A 21,684-nucleotide genomic window follows, 5' to 3' on the forward strand; every position below is an offset into this window, starting at 1 on the left:
CCTGTCTGCCAGCACTTTATGCAGCAGCCCTGGAGCCAGTGCTGGTGCTGTCCAGGCAGGCTGGTGGCACCAGAGCTGTGCTCTGGAGAAGGTGGCACCAGCTGTCTCTGCCCCAGGGAGCTGTGGGGGCTTTTGCTGTGCAGGTGCTGCAACCCTGCTGGCAATGCAAGGGCCAAGCCCTCCTGGAGAGCTGGCTGAAGGGCTGCTTCAGCCTCATCCCCTGCAGGCTCTGCTAATAAAAGAGTTGATTTGGACTGCACTGGTCTGTGTCTCCTTTGTGTTCAGGGGAGCCACAGCTGGGGGTGACTCGAGCTCTGTGTGCTGCAGATGGGCAGGGGACAGGGGGTGGCACTGGGGCAGGGAGTGTGGCAGCAGAGGCTCTGCTCCATTCAGGGTCTCTGCTCCAGGAGCAGCTTCACTGTCTGCAGGGAGAGCAGAGAGGGCAGGAAGCCCCAAACCACAACATCCAGGGAAACCAGTGTCAGTGGCAGGTGCCAAGGGAGGCAGCGCTGGGAACCAAGCCTGGCCTGTCACACACATGGAGGGCTGAGAAGGTTGATCCCATCGAGGGTCTGTGCTCTGGAGCTGCTCAGCTGGGACCCTGCAGGACAAAAGGGGAATGGGCCCAAACTCTGCCAAGCCCAGCCCTGGCCAAGCAGACCCGGAGCCAGTGACAGGAGCCAGAGCTGGGCTGTGTGAGCGTGTGCTGCAAGGGCTGAGTGCCAGGGACTGGGGACAGCTGGGCTGGGAGGGGATTTGGGCTGGCTCCTGGAGGCAGACTGACAATGGAGGTACCTCCGGCTGTGGTGTCACTTCCTTGGCTCAGTGGGATCGCTGTGCTACTACTGGAGCATAGGGGTCCCAGTTATGTGTTTACGCTTAACAGTGAATTTTTTTTCTGTTATCATCATAAAATTGTCAGGGAAGGAAGGGGAATATCAGATAGCCAATGATTCTGCCAGAGGAGTAGCTCAAGGGCTGAGTGCCAGGGACTGGGGACACAAGGGTTGAGAGGGGATTTGGGCCGGCTCCTGGAGGCAGACTGGCAGTGAAGGTGACCCTGGCCATGGTGTCACCTCCTGGGCTGCATGGGGAATGCCGCAGTGCAGCTGCTGGAGTGAGTGGGGGGACCCGGTGCCCACAGCTGGGTGCAGTGCAGAGGACCCAATGCAGCAAGGGGAGGTGGCCTCAGGCCTGGGCTGGGGTGTCAGGAGGCTGCAGCGTCCCTCACCTGCTGCCCTCACCTGTGCCAGCTCTCCCAGCTCCCTCTGCAGTACAACCAGACTCTTCTCTGCACCTTTCCCTGTCTCTGCCAGGATCCTTTGGCCAAAGTCTCCCTCAGCGGGATCGTCTGGCACCTCCTTCCTTGTAGGCCCTGCTCTAGGGAGGAGCACAAATTGCTTAAAGCTCTTTTCCAACCTGAGCAATTCTTAGAAGCCGTGCCTTCCAGTGACACCGGGATGCAGCAGCTCTCCCAGGCTGCACCAGTTAGGACTAAGGGTGCACTGACCCTGTGTAACATCCAGAACATTTACATTGAAGGGAATAAACTGAGGTTCCTTTACTCTGGCTTGGCACACAGGATAAATACTGACTAGATATTCTCAAGAGGTCAAAATTACAGAGAACTTCGGTGGTAAAAGATAGAAAATCAAGGAATTTGATCAATCTTTTCTACTTTCTGCCACCCTGCATGGTCCCGAGGAGAGCTGCTGGTGCTGGGGTGTGACTGTAAAGCGGAGCAGGAACTGTCCAGTGGGGTCTGTCTGCTGCACACGCTGGGAAAGACAGGGCTGGCGATGGAGGGGGACAGGGCTGGGGTGCCTGGCTGGGTGGAGCTGGGATGGGGATGGAAGGGCAGGTGGGGAGCTCTGAGAGCACCAATATTGCTCTTAGTTTCCCTTCTTCCTTTTGCTCTCTTCTTCCTGTCATTCTTCTTTCTCCCTCCCCAGAGAAGCTGTTGCTGCCCCATCCCTGGAAGTATCCAAGGCCAGGTTGGACGGGACTTGCAGCACCCTGGGGTAGTGGAAAGTGTCCCTGCCCATGGCAGGTGTTGGAACTGGACGGGCTTTACTGCCTCTTTCCACACAGAATCCATGAGGATTTAGGGAGCTGAGAATGGTACAGGGATACTTTTAAACCCTTTCTGGTGCCTGAAGGAGATCCAAGAGAGACGGAGAGAAACTTTTTAGTAGGGCTGTAGTGGCAGGACACGGCGAATGCTGACCCCATGCTGACCCAGCGCAGGGTTAAATGTGTTTTTCGGGATCTTTTTTTCCCGCCTTTCTTGTTCCCCTCACGCGTGGGGCCCTCCCGGCCGCCAGGCGGCGCCATCTCGGCGGGGCGGGGCGCGGTGACGTCACGGCCACGCCGGGTGGGCCGATGCGGCGGCGCCGGGAGCGGCGCCGGGAACACCGGGAACGGCTCCGGGAACAGCGGGAGCGGCACCGGGAGCGGCGCCGGGAGCGCCGGTAGCACTGCGGACGGCAGCCGCGGGAACAGCGGGAGCGCCGCCATGGAGTACGTGAGCCCCGAGCAGCTCGCCGGCTTCAGCAGGTACAAGGTAGCGGCGCTGACGGCGGCCGGGCTCGGGGCCTGGCGCCGTGAGGGGGGCGCTTGAGGGGCGGCTGGGGAAGGTTGGCGTGCATGGAGCAGGGGAGGCGGCAGCGGGGCCTGGGGTCCGGGGTGGGATCTTCGGAGGGGCTGTAGGGAGATCCGGAGTGTGGAGGGAGTCCCGGGGTTTGGGGCAGAGGGAGGGGCCACAGTTAACCCCGAGATTTGAAAGGAGCGAGGGGGAACTGTAGGGCGGTCCGAGTTTTGGGAGGGTCTGCCGTGAGATCTGGGGTTTGGAGGTCGGGGGGGGATCGCAGCGATGTGCAGGGTTTTGGGGGACTGTGGTGAGACCCGAAACCCATGTTTGGAAGGAGTCAGAGGTGCAGTGAGCCTGAGGGTTTGGTGGGTTTGCGGTGACACCCAGGGGTTTGGGGCAGGGGACTGGGGCTGCAGTGAGACCTGGGCTGGCGTTAGAGGACTGCAGGGGAACCTTGGTGATGGGGAGTTGCAGGGAAACCTGGGTTTTGGGGTGAGGCTTCAGTGAGACATTAGGCTTTCAGAGTAGGAGGAGCTCTGCAGTAAGACCCTGGTTTGGGGGTGGTTGTAGGGAAACACAGGGTTTGGAGGAATGGCTAGAATGAGACCTGAAGTTTGTGGGTTGGAGGGCTGCAGAGAGACCTGGGGTTTTGTGGCAGAGGAATTGCAGTGAGTGAGAGCTGGGGTTTGAGGAGCTGTGGGTTCAGTGAGGACCAGTGTGGTGAAAGTGGGACTGTGTGTGACATGGAACCCCCCCTTGCTGGAGTGATCAGGGTGTGACTGGGAGCTTCTCCTCCTACTGGGCTGGGGTCCAGGGAGGCAGTGATGACCTGTCCCTGCACACAGTGAGCTCTGGGGCTGTTCCCCCAATGAAGGGACTGCAGAGAGGGCTGTGGGTTTCCTGGGAGCAGGGCTGGCCCAGGAACTGTCCCCATGGAGCTCAGGACTGTGGTGCACCTGCCCTGTGAGTGCTCTGTGCAATCACACCCATGGAACCCACATCGCTCCCATCTCCTTGTGCCAAGCTGTGTCTTGTTCAAAGCGCCTTGGAAAAGAAGCACTGGAAGTGCCAACAGGCTCTGCTCTGGCATTTAAACCTCTGGGGTCTGATTTTGGGCCAAAGTGGATGACAACCTTAACATGGGAGAATGCTGGATCCTGTGTTTGTGTGGAGAGGAGGGTGTTTTCCATATTTTTTTCTTCTCCCACAACAGCAGTGAATAAAAACCCTTCACCTCACCTTCTTTGCTTTGCACTTGTTGTGGGACCCATCATGTGGGCCCATGTTCCAGTCGTCCTTCCAAGGTGGCTCACAGGATGTCATTTAAGAATGTGGGACAATCAGGACAAGTCTGATGCCTTCAGGGAGCAAAGCTCCTCCTGGAGCCATCAGTGGGGGCTGGAGGGGCCAGGGCTTGCTCATGCTCCTCATGCAACCTGGTGATGTGGAGAGAAATGGACTTGGGAGGGGGTGACATGGAACGGTGTGTCGGGGTGCACAAGATTCCCTGTGTAAGGCTGGCTCTGTGGGGATTCTACAGGAAAATTTCTGCCTGTTTAGAAAGGCAGTGAATGACTGTGGGTTTGTGTGGGTGCTGGAGAAAGGTCATCAAAACACTCATCTGTGAGCCAGGCCTCCCAAAGGGACTGGTTTGGCTCCTGCAAAGACAATTCCTTTGCTCCAAGAGGGAGGCTGTTGGATGTTCAGCCTGGCTCCTGTCGTGCTGGAGGGATTGGTGGGGTTGCTGCCATCCCCCTCAGCACCTGTGCAGGGACAAGGGGATCTCCAACCCTTCTGGAACACGTGACAAGGACCAAAACTGCTCCCAGGTTATTTCCTGAAGACACCTCTGAAAGAAATGCTGCTGCAGTTAAATCTGGGAACACAGCCCTGAAAGCTGCTTGGGGTGAGGAGAAAAGTCCCACACAGCACAAAAAGCATCAGCTGCTCACTGTCCCCACTTAGGAACTCACGGGGTGCTCCCTGGCCTTGCTTTGGGGCCAGAGGGCTGGAATGTGGGAGCAGGGTTCTGATGGAGCTGTGTCCCGAGGACAGGAGGAGCTTTGCCCCAGAGCCTGTGCTTTTACTGAGTCAGCAGAGACTTTGACAGGAATGGGTGGGTTCACTGAGTGCTCCAGGAGCACCATCTGTGCCCCACTCGTGTCTCTGCCCTGCTGCCTTCCTTGCTTCCTCTGTGACTTGTTTCCTTGGGGAGCTTTGTTCCTGGCTATTCTATTTTGGGAAAGTGATTGATCCAGCACAAATCTTGGTAGTGGGTCACGTATTCCAGCCTTGATTTGGGCATCGAGGCTTGGCGTGCCCTGTCTTTGCAGCTTCCAAAGCTGGGTTACCTTGTCAGACTCACAAATGGGGCTGGCAGGGGCCTTAAAGCTCATCCAGTGCCATCCCCTTCCATGGGCAGGGACACCTTCCACTCTCCCAGGTTGCTCCAAGCCCAGGCCAGCCTGGCCTGGAACACTTCTAGGGATCCACAGGCAGCTGCAGCTTCTCTGGGCACCATGTGCTAGGGTCTTGTCATGGGTTAGTACAGTTTAGTTTTTTAGTTATAAAAGAATGTAAAATAACTTTCTAGGTCAGGACTTGGGTATTGCTTTGGAAGAGACAGAGACTTATCAGAGAGTTAGTTAGAATATTAACATCTATTCTGACTACTGATATTGTTAGCTGCAACTTTGGGAAGTATTATATAAAACTTCTTGATTTCCTGTAGGTGGGCTCTTTTTTTTCTTCCTTTAGCTAGAGAGAGACAGGTAACATCGAGCTGGGTCTGCTGCTCCTCCCTTTTTGGAGGGGGGGGAGCTGGCCTGAAGCCTGGCTGGATTCTATCAGCTCCCAAGTGAAGGGGGGGAAAGGAGAGGTTGCTGTTTCATAACAGCTACTTTCTTTAAATTTCCTTAGAGCAGAGAAAAATCTCTGCTGGGCTCCTGATGGGAGCTATGGGCACCATTTAGGCCGAGGCCACCCCGATTTACACTGAGGGGTGGGCTGAGAAGGCATTTATGATCTTGCCTGGGGTCTTTTTGTGATTTTGAACTGCTTGAGTACTCTAATCTCTAATGTTTCTGTGTGAGTTTTTCTTTATCAGCTCGGCCTTGAACATCTAACACTACGAGCTACAGAGAGTGAGAGACAAAAACTCTGAGCAGATTTAACTCTTTCCTAGCAACATGAAGCTTCCAGAGCTTGGCCCTTCTCTGAGAGAGTAAGAAAAGACAGAGTGAACAAACATAAAGAACAACAGCTTGATGTCAGTAGAGCAAGAGTGAAAAGACTATTGAGACAGAAAGTTGAAGAGTTAGTTGTTCTATTCTTACTTGAGCCATGGAAATGAACTCTATATTTAAGTTATTCCTTTAAATCATGGGAAAGATATGCATTTGGGGAAATAATTGTTTTGCGTGTAGATTTAAGCAAAGGTGTTTGTGATGAACTAAGTAATATCTTACAAAATGCTTAAACAGACATAAAGATGAGAAGCTCCTTGCACCAGTAAAGAAGTGAGAAGATATCTCTGTACCTTAAAATAATAATCCTTTGCTTTAGAGTTATTCATCTTTAAAAGGTGACACCCCAGGATGCAAAAGTCTAAGAGCCATGACCCATAAGCAGCTTGGGAAACTGCTCCTGGGAGGGTCACAAAGGCAGGTTTCTCTGGGCGGTTGTGTTTGTGACAGTTTAAAACCCACAAGAGAACTGTTCTAAGTTGTCAGTGGGATCCATGACTCTAAAAGATTCTCTTCCCCTAATGAATTGATGAAAGACTATGGTCAGATAGTGAAACTGACTGAAAATTACAAGTTTTGTCTCTTTATGTTGTTTTGTAAAAAAGTAAACAGTTTATAAGGGGAGGGAAAAGTGTTTTTTAAAGTTTCATTCCATTTTAGTTTTTTCCAACTTTCTGTTTTTCTATTCTTTTAGTGTATATCAATAAACTATTTGTTAATTTTAAAATTGAGCCTGCTTTGTTTTTCTCCTAGTCTCTCACAGAAAGAATAAGTACCAAAACCAAAATTTAGTAAACGTAAAACCACTACAGGCCTGTAACACTCCCGCAGCAGGGAATTCTTTGGGTGTTGGAAATATCCCTCTGGAGACAGGGTAAGCTAAACTGGGAAGGGAGGGACCAAATCCATGCTCTGTAGGTGATGTGTGCCAGCCCTGCCTGGCAGGTGCTGAGGCTTCCCCTGAGGCTGGACAAATGCCAGGGGTGTCTGCTCCAGCACTTGTGACTTGTCAGACTGGGGCAGGTGATGCCTGAGGTCCTGGCAGGCTGGAGGTCTCGATATCCAAACTCCAGGGCTTGTTTTGAGGCTGTGGAGCAGGATTTGTGTGTCCACATCCCAAGGGAAAAGCAATCCAGGCACCCTGCTCTGGTCGCATGTTGAATGTCCTCTGTCTGTCCTCTGTTACTGTCAAGTTTGGGATGTCCACTGCCAAGAGAGCTGCAGCCAGGCTCTGCTATTTCTGAGTACAAACTTGCAGGTGGATGCCAGAGGCCAGGTTCTTAGCAACTGTCTGCAGATGGCCTCGTGCCCAGCTTCTGGGCAACCTCCTTCTGTAAATGTGTGGGAGTGGGGAAATGAGGCCCTTGGGAGTGTTCACAGAGGTGTCTGTTCTGCTTTGCTTCCTCTGCTGGAGAGGGATTTTGGATGTGGGTCTGGAGGGACAGGACAAGGGGAAATGGCTTCCCACTGCCAGAGGGCAGGGTTAGATGGGATATTGGGAAGGAATTTTTCCCTGTGAGGGTGGGCAGGCCCTGGTACAGGGGAAGTGTCAGAGGATGGCCACATGGGATGGTGCTTGGAGTAACCTGGGATAGTGGAAAGTGTCCCTGTCTTGGAATGGGGCAGCCACTGCTTCTCTGGCAATTGTGTCCCAGCCTCTCACAACTCTCCCAGGGAAGAAGCCTGTTCTCTAGCTGTGGGAAGTCATTCCGCCTTGCCCTGTCCCTCCAGGCCTTTCTCCAAATTTTTTCTCTCCTCCTTTTTCAACATGTATGCACATCCATCTCTCACACTTTACAATATTATTACTAATAATCAGCACAGGAGTTTAGAGTCAAAGATCTGCAACAGACGGGTGTTGTCTGTGAGCCAGCTAAAACCACGGCTGGTGTAGAATTTTGACACTCGTTTAATCCTGTGACTCGAATAGAGTGGTTCTACTTTCACTTTGTGCTGCACTAAAAAGCCTGATTTCCTGGAATTACCCTGCTGCCTCTGGAGCAGAAGAAGCCGCGCCCACCGGAAAGCCCGTGCATAAAGAGGGGCTGTGCTGGCTTGTCCTGTGCCAGGAGCTGCGGGGCACGGAGGGAGAAGGTAGGGCCCTGGGGATGAGCTGTGGGGCCGGGAGCAGCAGGGAGCGGAATCTTGTCGGGCTCCTGCCTCCTGTTGCCGGTGTTTTGCCAGGGCTGGGGAGATGGCAGGGCAGGAGAAGAGGGCTCTGAGGGCAGCGGGCGGGCGGTGTCTGCTCCTCCGTGGGCTGCAGGAAGCCGCCTTTGCTGGCAGCCGCTTTGGGGGAGCTCGGGGGAGCCGTGTGCGCTGCGGGGCTGAGCTGGGAGGGGGGCCGGGCTCAGAGGGGTGGGAGCGGAGCGGCGAGGGAAGGAGGAGGGATGCGGGCGGATGGAGGGGCAGAGCGAAGTCTGCAGAGGAGCAAAGCCTGGCCCGAGAGCTGGCAGCGGGGCTGGCCGGGCACAGAGCCCTTGCGGAGCCCCTTCCATGCCGCCAGCCCGTGCCCGGCTCGGGCACCCCCAGCCCCGCGGTGGGGCCGGATGGCTGCGGTCTGCTGATGGCAGGAGCCATGGGGGATCATTCCATTTCCTACCCGTGCAGGGAGGGTGGGATTCTCCTCTCTCACAGTCGAAGCGTCACCACTCAGAGAGCTCTGGTTCCTGGGGCAGCCCCTCAAAGGCATCAGCGCCTCCAGAGCCCCTTTCCCTGGGGCATGGCTGGGGAAAACTTCGCTCTAGGAGAGCTATTCACATGAAACGGGGTGCCGGCATTCCCATGGCATGTCCTGCTGCCAGCCTTGCTGTTTCCCTCGTTTGCTTCCAAGCAGGAACTCGATCCCGAGTTATGCCCTGAATGTGCTTAGTGCCTCTCTGCGGGCACTGACACAGTCACATGGGGCTTTTTCCCTATTCCTGCAGCAATGGGAAGCCGTGCAGGGACTGCCAGGGGTGCCTGGGGGCAGGTTCAGGGTGTGGCAGGGCTGGAATTAATATTGTGCAGGGCGGCCTGTGACTCTTGAAACTAAACCAACGGTGGGAATGCTCTGGTGAAAGAGAATTTGGGAGAGGACAGGGCTGGGACAAGTGGCTCAAGTGGACAAGCTGCAGCAGTGACCCTGAGCCAGCAGTTCCCTCCCTTCCTGAGCAGCCATCCTGCACTGAGGCTCTGCGGCCCAGGGAGCAGCTGGACATGTGCCCAAAGAAAACAATTGGTGTCTAAAGTCCCTCCTGTGCTCTCCCAGCACCTCCAGCTTTCCTCTGTGGCTGAACTGCCCTTATCTTGAGCCAGTGGCTTTTCCTGCTTCTGCTGTCCCCCTCCTGTCCCCATCCTGCTGGTGGGAGCACACGAGCTGCAGGTGGGGCTCAGTGGCTGCTGGGTTCCAAGCCCTGCACTGCTTCTCCCCCCTCTCCAAGGCCCTGAGCTTGCCCCCAGCAGCAGCTGTGTGATGTGGGCAGTGGTGGGACAGGGCCTGTGCTGTCCCATTGTCAGTGCTGTGGCTCTGGCTCTGGCTCTGGCCCCTCCACACCTTGTCTGCTGTCCCGAGAGCACAGATGTTCTCAGGACAGCCTCTCACCCATCAGCACCCTCAAGTCCTTCTCCTCAGGGCTGCTCTCAATCCATTCTCTTCCCAGCTTGTGTCTGGGCCTGGCATTGCCCAGACCCAGGGACAGCACCTGCACTTGGCCTTGTTGACCTTCAGGGGCTTTGCTGTGTCCCACGTCTCCAGCATGCCCAGCTTCCTTCTGGTGAGGGAACATGGATATAGGTCCCAGGTGAAACCCTGCTCTGGTCACCTCCCCAGAGGAGCCCTGAGGAGTCTTTGCTGCCTGGGCAATCCCCAGTGGAGGAGAAGGGTTGGCCTCCAGTTCTCCCTGGAATAAATCCTCCACATTGATGGGTGGGTTCTCCTGACAGTCTGGTCTTTTCCTTTAGGATTTCAGGCCTTTTCTTCCCACTCATCTTCTTGTTGGACCAACTGGAGCATCTGCTGTGAGGTGGGTGAGGGGAATCAGAGCCCACAGCCCTTGCACAGATTGCCCAAATCTGCAGGGATTCCTGAGGGAAAGCTGCCCCTGAAGGCTCTGGAAGGGTGCAGGAGCCCTCGGATCCTGAGTCCAACTCCCCGGCATCAATACCTGTGCTGGTAAGTGTCTCGTGGCCTTGGTGAGGTGGAAGCTGAGTGCTCTGGAAGGTTTTATGCATGGAACAAATCTTTCCAGTATCCAGCTGAATGGACACTGGGACAATTTTCAGGGTTGTGTGACAGCGTCACAACCCCCAAAGCTCTAAAGGCACCTGTGCAATGAGAGCGCCAGCTCTGCTAGCATGAGAACATGGAATCATGGAATGGCCTGACTTCAAAGATGGTTTGCCAGGGGGCAGGTTTCCACAGAAAAGACACAAACAGCAACTTAAGGTGAAATTTACTGTAATGCAAAACTGCAAAGAATCACAAAGGGATGAGTTCAGCAATACACCCAATTATTACTGCAAAGATTTCCTGTAGTCATTAAGAAGGATACCCCACCAGTTACCCTTAGACTTTACCATCCTCCAGACACACACATCAGCTGGGGAGGCCCTCCTGGTATATACTGGCAATTCCTGTGGTGCTTCCCGCTGAAGGCAGAGAGGCTCCAGCCTCGCTGTGACAGAGCCCAGCTTTTATAACATGGAATAAACAAGCTGACACCTCTTCCAGTGCAGGAACATCTGGTTTCATTCTGCTCTTGGGTTATTCCTGAAGCCTGGCCAGGGATGAAGGGGGAATCAAGGGAGTTGGCTTTGATCCTACAGCCCCAGTCAAGGCCACTTGTCCAATTTCTAAATATGGAAAAGTAGATGAATGTTTTGCCAATGAACGGTCACATAGATCCCATTGCTATTGAGAGTTTGTTAATTATGAATATATATAAAGTTTAGGTTGAAGGTTCATCTAGAGGTCAACTTTGGCTCAGGGCCTGTTGTTGTGGCCTCAGTCAGGGCCGGTTCCTCCGGCCTTAGTACTTCAGAAGGGCCACACAGGGATCCTGGGTGAGGCAGGACCAAAAGCTTTACTGAAACACAAAAAGCTCACATTAACTGGCTGCCCTTGGTCAGCTCTGTGAGATAATGTGTTATAAAAGGAAATTCAGTGTGACAAGAAGGACTTCTTCCTCCTGAGCCTGTACTGGTTGTGACCTATGACTGACTTGTCCTTCAGAGGTTTTTCAGTCAAAAGTGACCAGCACTGAGGGACCCCAGCACCTTTCAGATCTGTTTCGCACGGGTGCTGTGTAACTTGTCCCTGAGCAGCCTGAACTCTGCTTCTACCATGATCAGGGTTGAAGGTTTTCTGGCACTTTTCCTGCTGTCACCAGAGATTTTAAGCTCAGTGTCTCCATGGTGGCTGTGGCCCAGATGGCCACCAATGGGCACTTGGCTGAAGAGACCATCTGTGCTAATGAGCAGCAGATCATGGAGGACACCTCTCTGAGTGGGCTCCCAAAGTCTCCAGTCACTCCTGATGGGCCACCAGGATGCCCCAGGCACAGCTGTGGCCAGGGACAAGATGGATTTTGCCCCTGCACTGAGCTGGGCCCCCTGAGTGTGCCAGGAAACAGCTCCTGGCAAGAGGCGTGAGTGGGGCGAGGGAGGGGCTGTGCTGGCAGCTGGAGCAGGAGCACAGCTCAGAGCCCGTGTGGCCGTGCTGGGCATGGGGGGAGTGTGTCTGGGGAGTGTGGGGTGCCCATGGGGGGAGTGTGTGAGCATTGCCTCCCTGTGCTGGGAGCAGCAGGCTGGGCCTGGCAGTGAGCAGGTGTGGGGCTGGGCAGAGGGTGCAGGATGCAGGCAGGGCTGTTGGATGGGCACAGGGGCTGTGCCAGTGCTCCAGGGAGCCAGGTATGCCCCTGACTGTCTGCACTTGGAAACTGGGCAGTTCTGCTGGGAGGATGTGGGTGATGGTGAAGGCAGCACCTTGTCCAGTGCAGGCTGTGTGGCTGAGTGAGACTGTGTGTGTGTCTGTGTGTCTGCGTGTGTCTGTGTTTGTGTTTCTGTGTGTCTCTGCTCTCTCTGGGATAAACACTCAATTTCAGGGTTGATCCTGCAAACAGGAAAGCAGCAGGCACATCCAGTGTTCTGGGAAGGAGACCCTGGCTCTTGTGCCATCCCAGGCTGGGCTCCAGCAGCCGGGTGGGAGCAATCCCCAGGGCTGCAGCTGCTGCAGAGCCTCTGCCAGGAGGCTGGAGCCTCTGACAGCACCTTAGGGAAAGTCTCTTTTCTTCCTCCACAGACATGGCTTCGCAGGAGGACACAAGAGAGGGGGATTCAAAGGCACAGCTCCTGGCAGAGGAATTAGAGAAGGAGGGATTGGATGCTGGATATTCGCTGCCCAAAACATCACAGATCCTGGGGATCAGGTGCAGAGAAGCCCTGCAACATCTGGAATATAAAGACTACCTCAGGCTGGAGTGTGAGGTACAACACCCCTGGGAGAAAAAGGCACTCCAGAAATTCCTGAAAATACCAGATGAGAAAACAACCACCAAAGAGGTGCAGAAGGAGCACTTGGAGAAGACAAAGCAAAGACAAGAAGTGGCTAAAGAAGCCCTGAATGATCTGACTGAAATGCTCAACAGCGGTAACCAAAGCCAGGATGCTGTGAGGGAGAAAGCAGAGACTCTGTGGCAAGCCATGGAGATTCCCAAGGAGTTCTGGCCACCACCAAAGAAACCTTTGGCAGATATGCTGCAGAGCATGCAGAAGCAGCTGGAGCAGCAGGATTTGTCAGCAGTCAGGATGGAGAACATCCCTGACACAGAGGTGCTGAGGCGGGCGTCGGGGGGACTGGCCCTGCAGGGCATCTACAGAACCAGCAGACCTGCAGATGTGCTGGCAACACGAGAGCAGCTCCTCAGGGTTCCTGAGGGATTCCAGCTCACTGGTCCGGAGCAAGGATCGCTGCTTGAGAGGAAGGAGTTCTCCTCCTCTGCAGCAGAATCCACTTTCACCAAGTCCATGGAGCAGCTGGGGTTCAGCATGAGCGTTTCTGCCAAAGCCGGATTCTGGGGGATTAATCTGGGATCAGGTGTAGGTCACAGCAGCTCCTCACAGTCACAGGACACCCACCAGTCCCACTCTGAGCAGAGTTACTTTTGCAGCACTGTGTACCAGTACATCCCCCTGGCCTCCTGCTACTTCCAAAGACATCAGCTTCGCCTCTCGGATGCAGCTCTGCAGGAGCTGCAAGACATGGAGCAGCTTTTGTGCTTCACTCAAGAAGACAAGGCCCCCTTGCTGGAGAGGTGTGAGAGGTTCTTCAGCAGGTTTGGGTCCCACATAAACCAGGGTCCTCTCCACTTTGGGGGGATATTCTGGTGGAAGGCATCCACAGAAGGATTCCGAGCAGAGCAGAGGGAAGAGATGAAGCAACAAACATCTGAAGCACTGAACAGCTTTCTCAGGATGAGCTATGGGAGCTTCCTGGCAAATGCTGTGGGTTCCCTGGATGTTTCTAAATCCAGCTCAAAGGCTTCTGTCCTGGGAAGAGCTGGAGACAGTTCCCAGACAGCAATTCATCTCTCGGTGGTCAACACAGGGGGCCCACCAGACACAGCTTCTCTTCCTCAGTGGAAAATGGGGCTCATGTCTGATAACACAACGTGGTGCGTTATCGACCGTGGCTTTGAGCTGGTCCCAGTGTGGGATGTCATCCTGTACAATCACAGCAGGGATTTTAAGTCCGTGGGTCAGATGAGCAGAGCCCTCAGGGATGCGTACAAAGAACTGACAAATCAGAGCATAGGCACCATTTTTGGAGAGAACCTGGGCAGTGCAGTGCAAGAGGCCAGAGACTTCATGGGGACTGTGAAGACCTGGGAGGTGATGGTGGATGAAGGAAAGCTGCGCATGATGATGAAACTAAAAGATGATCTGAATGCAAGAACCAGGAACCCCAGTGTGTGGATCAACGTGTGCCTGTCAGACAAAGCCCTGCAGGATTTTCTGGTGAACACCGTGCGCAGCTGCCAGGAGTCACCTCCAGAAAACAGCAGCTCCATCAAGGTAATGTTGAGAAGCCTCCTGGATCCTCATATCTACGCTGTCAATGACTTCCCTGAGGCTTCCTTCATTATGCAATGGATCTTCCAGACTGGGCACCAACTTCCCAGCTCTCCCAAAGTCTCTGAGCTTGGAGACCTCATCAAAACACTGCAGCAAATGAAGGAGCACATCCATGTTGTCACCTACGCACCAGCAAGCTCTGCTTCTGCCGTTCATGAAGCAAAGATAGAAGCCACCCTGACCAGCAGCCTCGCCATTTATTCCTTCCTCCAGTCTCTCCAGGAACGGGCTCAGAAGGACATGGAACTGTTGGTGCTCTTGATTGCGAGCAGCACAGGGTACCAGGTGGAAAGCAGCACTTTCCAGCACCTCCTTGGACACCCAGAAATTCAGTACATGGCCAAGGAAATGGCAGCGGCACATGAGGAGTACGTGAACCTGAAGGAGCAAGATGCCGACAGAGCTGAGGCCTCCCTTCTGCTGTTGGGTCTGACTGTGACACCCAAAAGTCAAGAGCTGTCCCCTGAGCAGAAGAGGGAGCGATTAGTTTTCATGGAAGATCACATGAGAGGCTTGTGGTCCCCACGGATAAAGAATCTCCTCCAAAAGCACAGTGGAGGCACAGACTGGGAGAGGCTGGAACGGGACTTGCGGTCCTTGATCAGTGGGTGCTTGGATGAGAAATTGGATGAACAGAGGATGCAGAACATACTCAGAGACCTGGAAGACACTTTTCCAAGACCTGAGCCCTGGAATCAATCTAAGTCCAACTCAGACAGCAGAGAATTCAAAGCTAATGAAGCCAATGCAAACCAGGAGTTCCTGCAGTTGCTCAAGCGCCTTGGACTCCAAAGTCACTATCCAAGAAAAATGAGGATGGGAGATTTCCACACCATCTGCAAGACATCTCTGCAGGACAGCCAGCCCAGCAAGGACACAGAACTGCCATGTTACTTCCTGCAAAAGCTGCTAACTGTGGATTACCAGGTGAGGTACCTGACTTGCTGGGACGACAACAACCCAAAACCTGCACCCCTACCACAAACAACAGTGAAAGAGCACCAAGACTCAGACTTCTTTGAACAGTTTTTTTATGATTTAGAGGAAGCAGCCCCTGAAGGTGCAAGCAGCGACAGCCATGTGCACCCCATGGACCTGCAGATGGCCATTTTCCATTGCGCTGATGACTTCCTCAGACAGACCCTTGCAACCAAGCTGGCCTTCTGCCAACTGGCGCTGCCTCTGCTGGTGCCCAACCCGTGCACTTCACGCATCGAGTTCCCGCTCTACGCCCTCAGCCAAATCCAAAGGAGCTGGAAAGAGGCAAAGTCAGGAAAGGAGGCTGGAACAAAGAGTTACAATAACAAACTCATCTTTCAGGCACAGACACCCATCGTGTCCTTCATCCGCATTGGCAGCTCGGCCTCCTCTTCCAAGTCTCAGCTCCTGAACGCTCTGCTGAGCAAACGCAAACACGACACTTTCTTCCACCGCCACTGCAGAGGCAGCACCAGAGAGCGTTTGCTGATGGAAGGGGTGGTGGAGATCGCCTGGTACTGCCCCCGCGGAAGCCCCGATGACACCTTTGAGTGCTGCGTGGCTTTCTGCAACCTGCATGGAGATGCCAGGGATCACGGAGCACAGCTGCAGTTCCTGCAGGAGATATCTGCTGTCAACGTGGTTCTCATATCTGACTTGGAGCACATGGACAACAGGGGGAAAAAGCTTCTGCAGGGCCTGTGGCAGTCACAACGGCCTTTGATTTGTCTTCTCGCAGAAAAAGAGAATGTTGCTGCTAGACAAGCCAGCAAAAACATAAAAATAGGGATCAAGAACAGAAACGAAGCACAACTGATGGACCAGCTGACTAAAAGTATCAGGGATCTCCTAGAATTAGGGTCTAATCCACATTTCAGTCTGGATGCCTGCGTGGACAAAGCTCGCCAGCACGGATTCATAGTGGATGCAGATCAACCTGCATGTGTGACGGCCAAAGCAAAGGCAAAGGAGCTGGTGGACCTTCTGAAGAAAGAGAAGCTGTCAGAGATCAAATCCCAGCTGCTGCCGCTTCAAGAAAAACTGTGGTACCAGTGGTGCAAAAAGGACAAGGAACTCACTCGCTTGCAGGAGAAGGGGAACAAGAGCATTGAGCATCATCGCAGCCAAATTGAATATGAGAAGAATGCAATAAGAAGAAAGCAAATCGAGCAAGCTTTTCCTCTCAACCCACTGATGAAATCATTCCTTGGCTTTCTCCAGGCCCAGCCAGCAGATACCAAGAAATATTTCCTGCAGTGGATGAAAGTCTTTATGGACGAGCTGTCCTGTGGTCGCCTTGAAGAACTGAGGAGAGACTATCACAAGTTATGGTCTGAAATCCGGACAGGAAAGAAAAACCAGGAAAAAAACAGTGTGAATGCTGAGTTGCTGAATCAGTTGGATGCCCTCTCTGATGAAATCAACGATTCATCCATTGGCCTGGAGCACCTTCTGAGAGAGGTAGGGCAGATTTATGAAGCTCTGCAAATAATGGAGACAAAGAATTACAATTCTGTCAAACTGCCGGAAATTGCAGCAGAGCTGATGGTTTCGGGCTATCCCATGGAGCTGCTGGATGGGGACGCTTCTTACTTGCCCTTGCAATGGGTGGGAGCAATCTTTGACAGCTTAATTGAGAGGCTGGGGGACAAACGAGTGTTTGTGCTCTCCGTGCTGGGCATCCAGAGCACCGGCAAATCCACCCTGCTGAATGCCATGTTTGGGCTGCAGTTCAACGTCAGCGCAGGGAGATGCACCCGCGGAGCCTTTATGCAGCTCATCCCAGTGGGCGAGGAGCTGCAGCAAGACTTAGGCTTTGATTTTGTGCTGGTGGTTGACACAGAGGGACTTCGTGCCATCGAGATGGCCAATAAACAGTCCCTGAACCATGACAACGAGCTGGCCACCTTTGTCATTGGTGTTGGCAACTTGACCGTGATCAATGTCTTTGGAGAAAATCCGTCAGAAATGCAAGATGTTCTCCAGACTGCTGTGCAGGCTTTTTTGAGGATGAAGAAAGTCAATCTTTCCCCAAGCTGCATCTTTGTCCACCAAAATGTGGGAGCAATATCTGCCAAGGAGCAGAATATGGAAGGACAAAGGCGTTTGCAGGAAAAGCTGGATGAAATGACCGTGGTAGCAGCTCAGCAGGAATTCTGTGACATCTCCTCCTTCAGCGATGTCATTGGCTTTGATGTGAAGACCCACATTCACTATTTTGCTCACCTGTGGGAAGGAAACCCCCCAATGGCACCACCCAACCCCAGCTACAGCCAGAACGTCCAGCAACTAAAGAGTAAAATCCTCCAGGCTGCCCAGAAGCAGTCACAGCGAAGCATTTTGAGGCTCTCGAGCCTGAAAGATCGTATTGGTGACCTCTGGAATGCTTTGCTGAATGAAAACTTTGTTTTCAGCTTCAAGAATTCCCTGGAGATTGCTGTGTACAGGAGACTGGAAAGTGCCTTTAGTCAGTGGACCTGGAAGCTGCGGAGTCACATCTTAGACGTACAGATGAGACTGGACAACAGAATTCGCAATGGGGACTTGCAGAATGTCACCAGAGAAGAGCTTGAAGGGCTGGTGCAAGAGACAAGTGATGCCATTGAGGAAGAAGTGGAAAAGTATTTCAGGAAAGACAAAGATCATGAGACACTGGTTCAGTGGAAATCAAGCACAGAGCTGAAGCTGAAAGAATTAAAAGACACTCTTCTTCATGAAACGAAAAAGAAATGTGAGAATCTCATTGAGCTACAGAAGGAGCAGAGCAAACCGAATGCAAGGAACTTGGAATATGTAGATGAGCTCCTGAGAAGGAGTAGGGAGCTGGCTGTGACTCTGAAAGGGAAGAGCCTCAGTGAGAGAGAACTGAGAGACAACTTTACTCTTGTCTGGAACAAGTGGATTGCTGAAGTCTCCAGTGCTGCTTGTCCTCCAGAACAGTTGGACATTGACGCAGAAATCAAAGATGTCCTTCTAGAGCACTTTAAGGAGCCGGGTTTCCATGAACAGATCAGGTCATTTCCAAAAGGCAAAGGATTTTCTTTTGACAAGGAGAAACACATCACCAAGAAAAACTATTTAGGCTTTATCCCAGATTGCTGGAGCGTTTCCAATGCTGATGTGATCAACTTTCAATACATCACAGACAAGATCATCGCAGGTGTGAGGGCTAACATTGATAAGAAGGAACAAGAGAAACGTGATTACAGTCAAAATTTTATCCATGAAATACTCAATGAAGTCCAGGAAGGTGTGAACTCTGTCCCCAGCAATGCAAAATATACTTTTAACAGAGAGTACAGCTTAGATTTGTCTCTGCATCTGTGCAAAATGGCAGCAGAAAGATTTAAAGCTATGCACGAAGCATTCCAAAAGGCAAATGACCCAGTCGTGTACTTGAGCAGCAAGAGAGAAGATTTCTTCCAATGTTTCCGGATTTCCTGCCAAGGAGCCACTTCGATCACAACTTTTGCTGGTTTCCTTTGTGAGAAGATTGAACCAGCTCTTCGCCGGGAGGTCTATGAGAGGACGGCTAAAGACATTGCTGAGGACATGCAGGGCAAATTCCCAGATTTCAGGGGCAACAGAGCCAATCTGGAAGTTTCCATAATGAGATACCTGGCAGAACAAGAAAATTTTGAGTCTTTCAAGCAGTACCTGAAGTTTCCAAAAGAGTTTTTTCAGAGTTACATTGAGACACGAGTGAAGAGTCACTGTTTAGATGGGAGTGGGAGGCTTGAGAGGTTTTTAGATTCCTCCTTTAATCTTCTCTTTGAAAAGATCCTGTCAGCTGTTTCTTCATCAACCCGAATTGTCAAAGACAGAAAAGACAGAGAAGACAAAGTCTCTCTTTGGCTGGATGAATTTTGCAGGGAACTGACAGAGGTGATCAGCTTGCCCAGAAGTGACCTGAGGGGCATCGAGTACCAGGAGGTCACAGACATTGAGTTCCTGAGTAGTACCATGGCAGAAGCTCTGGGTGACCTGAGGGTCAGGCTCATGAAAGAATTTGCTGATGCTGACATGAACTCGTTCTCAAGACAGCCTCACATGATCCTGGCTGAGCATTTTTCGGGGTGCTGGGCACAGTGTCCCTTTTGTGGGGCTGTCTGCACAAACACCATGCAGGGACATGATGGAGACCATCTGGTGGTCTTCCATCGTCCACAAGCTTTGATTGGAGACACATGGTTACAATTTTTAATTGTCTTCCAGTATGATACACGCCAACTGAATATTGATATTTGCTCCAGCGCTGTTGCAAGTGATGCCTTATTCAGAGCTGATGGTGGCCGATGGATCCCGTACAAGAAATACCGTGATGCAGGTCCTCCTCATTCCACTTGGAACATTCTTCCTGTTCCATCCATGCAGGTGTACTGGAAATGGTTTGTGTCTCGTTTCAAGACACAGCTGGAAGATTTGTACAATGGGAAATTTCAGGGCAAAGGAGAAATCCCTGAGTCATGGCGGAGAATTACCAAGCAGCAAGTACTGTCTGAGCTGGACAGGCGTTAGGCCACATCCATGGGAAGGAAGAACCACAACAGCTTTGGTGTTCTGGAGATGTTTGTACCAGGCTCTCCACAAAATGCATTTACAATGATGATGCTCTCAAGCCCAGTGAAGACAATGATATCCAATTGCTCCTGAATGTGGTGAATTAAGGCGCATTACTGTGGCTGTCATTCAGCAACTCTCTCCCTTCATGATAAAGCCAAAATCCTCTTGCCTTCTTGCCACAAACATTTCCCTCTGCTTTGTCCTAGAGCCAAACCAAACTCCCTCCTTTGGGAGATCGGCCTCATGGCCAAGCCTGAACCAAAGGGCCAGGGCAAGGGCAAAGGCAGCACTCCAAGCACCCCTTGGATCAGCTGCTGTGAGACAAGAAGGGACAGCGTCCCAAAGGCAGTTTTCCTGCAGCAAGGAGGTGTCCTGCTTGGAGAAAGGGCTGCAGGACCTGAGGCCAGCTCCATGCTGGCTGCAAGCTGGGCTGCTTGGCTTTTGGGCATCATCCTTCCCTCTCTCATTGCAGCCTCCTGGATCAACTGAGGCTGTTCTCCCAGCAGGAGCTGTTGTGCCTCTGGGCTCCGGAAAGCAGTGACACGACTGCCCTGGGGCTCAGGCAGTGCTTTCACTCCCTGTCTCGGAGGTGCTGTGTCTCTGTCCAGGGCAGCTGCTCCTGCTCAGGTGCCTGGGGCTGCTGCCCTTCCCTCCAGCCCTCAGCCCTGGCAGGAGCTGCTCCTGTCCTTGGCCTCGCAGCTGAGCAAAAGCCTTTGGAATGCCCCATGTGGAGAATCCTGTCTGCCAGCACCTTCTGCAGCAGCCCTGGAGCCAGTGCTGGTGCTGTCCAGGCAGGCTGGTGGCACCAGAGCCGTGCTGTGGAGAAGGTGGCACCAGCTGTCTCTGCCCCAGGGAGCTGTGGGGGCTTTTGCTGTGCAGGTGCTGCAACCCTGCTGGCAATGCGAGGGCCAAGCCCTCCTGGAGAGCTGGCTGAAGGGCTGCTTCAGCCTCATCCCCTGCAGGCTCTGCTAATAAAGGAGTTGATTTGGACTGCACTGCTCTGTGTCTCCTTTGTGTTCAGGGGGGCCACAGCTGGGGGTGACTCGAGCTCTGTGCGCTGCAGATGGACAGGGGACAGGGGGTGGCACTGGGGCAGGGGGTGGGCAGCAGAGGCTCTGCTCCATTCAGGGTCTCTGCTCCAGGAGCAGCTTCACTGTCTGCAGGGAGAGCAGAGAGGGCAGGAAGCCCCAAACCACAACATCCAGGGAAACCAGTGTCAGTGGCAGGTGCCAAGGGAGGCAGTGCTGGGAACCAAGCCTGGCCTGTCACACACATGGAGGGCTGAGAAGGTTGATCCCATCGAGGTCTGTGCTCTGGAGCTGCTCAGCTGGGACCCTGCAGGACAAAAGGGGAATGGGCCCAAACTCTGCCAAGCCCAACCCTGACCAAGCAGACCTGGAGCCAGTGACAGGAGCCAGAGTTGGGCCGTGTGAGCGTGTGCTGCAAGGGCTGAGTGCCAGGGACTGGGGACACAAGGGCTGGGAGGGGATTTGGGCTGGTTTCTGGAACCAGACTGGGAGTGGAGGTGCCTGTGGTTATGGTGTCAAGTCAAGGGCTCAGTAGGATCACTGTGCTGCTACTGGAGTGTTGGGATCCCAGTTACGTGTTTTGGTTTATCTGAAGCAGTGCACTGCAATAAATCCCAGAGAACAACCAGCGCTGTCAGGGTCCTGAGCACATTTGCTAGAATGGCTGATGGAGGAGGCAAAGGACAAATCTTTGTGTGGAAACCTGAGAGCTGTTTATTGAGCCTCGAAGGGGGTACAGGGACAAAGACAACTTTGGCCTGAGGGTACAAGTTTAAATAGTGGGAAGAAGGGGCGGATCTGAGGGTTAAGGGCCAATGGGAACAGGGAAAAGTGGTGCAGAGGCAGGGCAGCCAACTGGGGGAACCAACAGGGAAACAGGGGTGGAGCATTGCAGCATTGCAATTGCATTGCAGCAAACATGGACCAGTAGGAATCAGGAGAGGGGAGAACATTCTAGAAAATATACAAATAAGGTAAATGGGGGGGAAGGGGGGCTGAACACGGGTAATCAACTACATGCACCAATGGAGTTTCAAATATTAACCTGTGCCTGCAGAGGCCCATTGGAGGGAGGCACTTTTCACCCTAATCTCAGAGCGGTGGTTCTTTTTGCTTGTTCCTGCCTCTCGACAGCAGTAGTGTTACTGCTCTGATCGGAGTAGCCACGGGA

At 53.1% G+C, this 21,684-nt stretch overlaps 1 protein-coding gene across 4 annotated transcripts; it reads left to right on the forward strand.

The window, feature by feature from the left end:
- Positions 1 to 2,390: 2,390 nt before the first annotated feature.
- LOC120750265 (interferon-induced very large GTPase 1-like) lies at positions 2,391 to 20,480 on the forward strand. Of its 4 annotated transcripts, none has more exons than XM_040058715.2 (3): positions 2,391 to 2,556; positions 9,775 to 9,985; positions 12,113 to 20,480. In XM_040058715.2, the coding sequence occupies exon 3, from the start codon at positions 12,115 to 12,117 to the stop codon at positions 19,438 to 19,440; it is 7,326 nt and encodes a 2,441-aa protein (XP_039914649.1). In that variant the 5' UTR covers positions 2,391 to 2,556; positions 9,775 to 9,985; positions 12,113 to 12,114; the 3' UTR covers positions 19,441 to 20,480. The 4 variants fall into 4 exon arrangements, with proteins under 4 accessions (XP_039914649.1, XP_058275988.1, XP_039914650.1 ...); XM_058420005.1 differs by having other exon boundaries at positions 9,775 to 9,836; XM_040058714.2 differs by lacking the exon at positions 2,391 to 2,556 and adding an exon at positions 7,836 to 7,929.
- The last annotated feature ends 1,204 nt before the right edge of the window (positions 20,481 to 21,684 follow it).

The sequence above is a fragment of the Hirundo rustica genome, chromosome 3, assembly GCF_015227805.2.
Source record: "Hirundo rustica isolate bHirRus1 chromosome 3, bHirRus1.pri.v3, whole genome shotgun sequence".
Classification (NCBI taxonomy): domain Eukaryota; kingdom Metazoa; phylum Chordata; class Aves; order Passeriformes; family Hirundinidae; genus Hirundo; species Hirundo rustica.

Bases quoted from the DNA above. Each gene is read 5' to 3' on its own strand.
- LOC120750265 (XM_040058715.2), top strand. From the start codon at position 12,115: ATGGCTTCGCAGGAGGACACAAGAGAGGGGGATTCAAAGGCACAGCTC.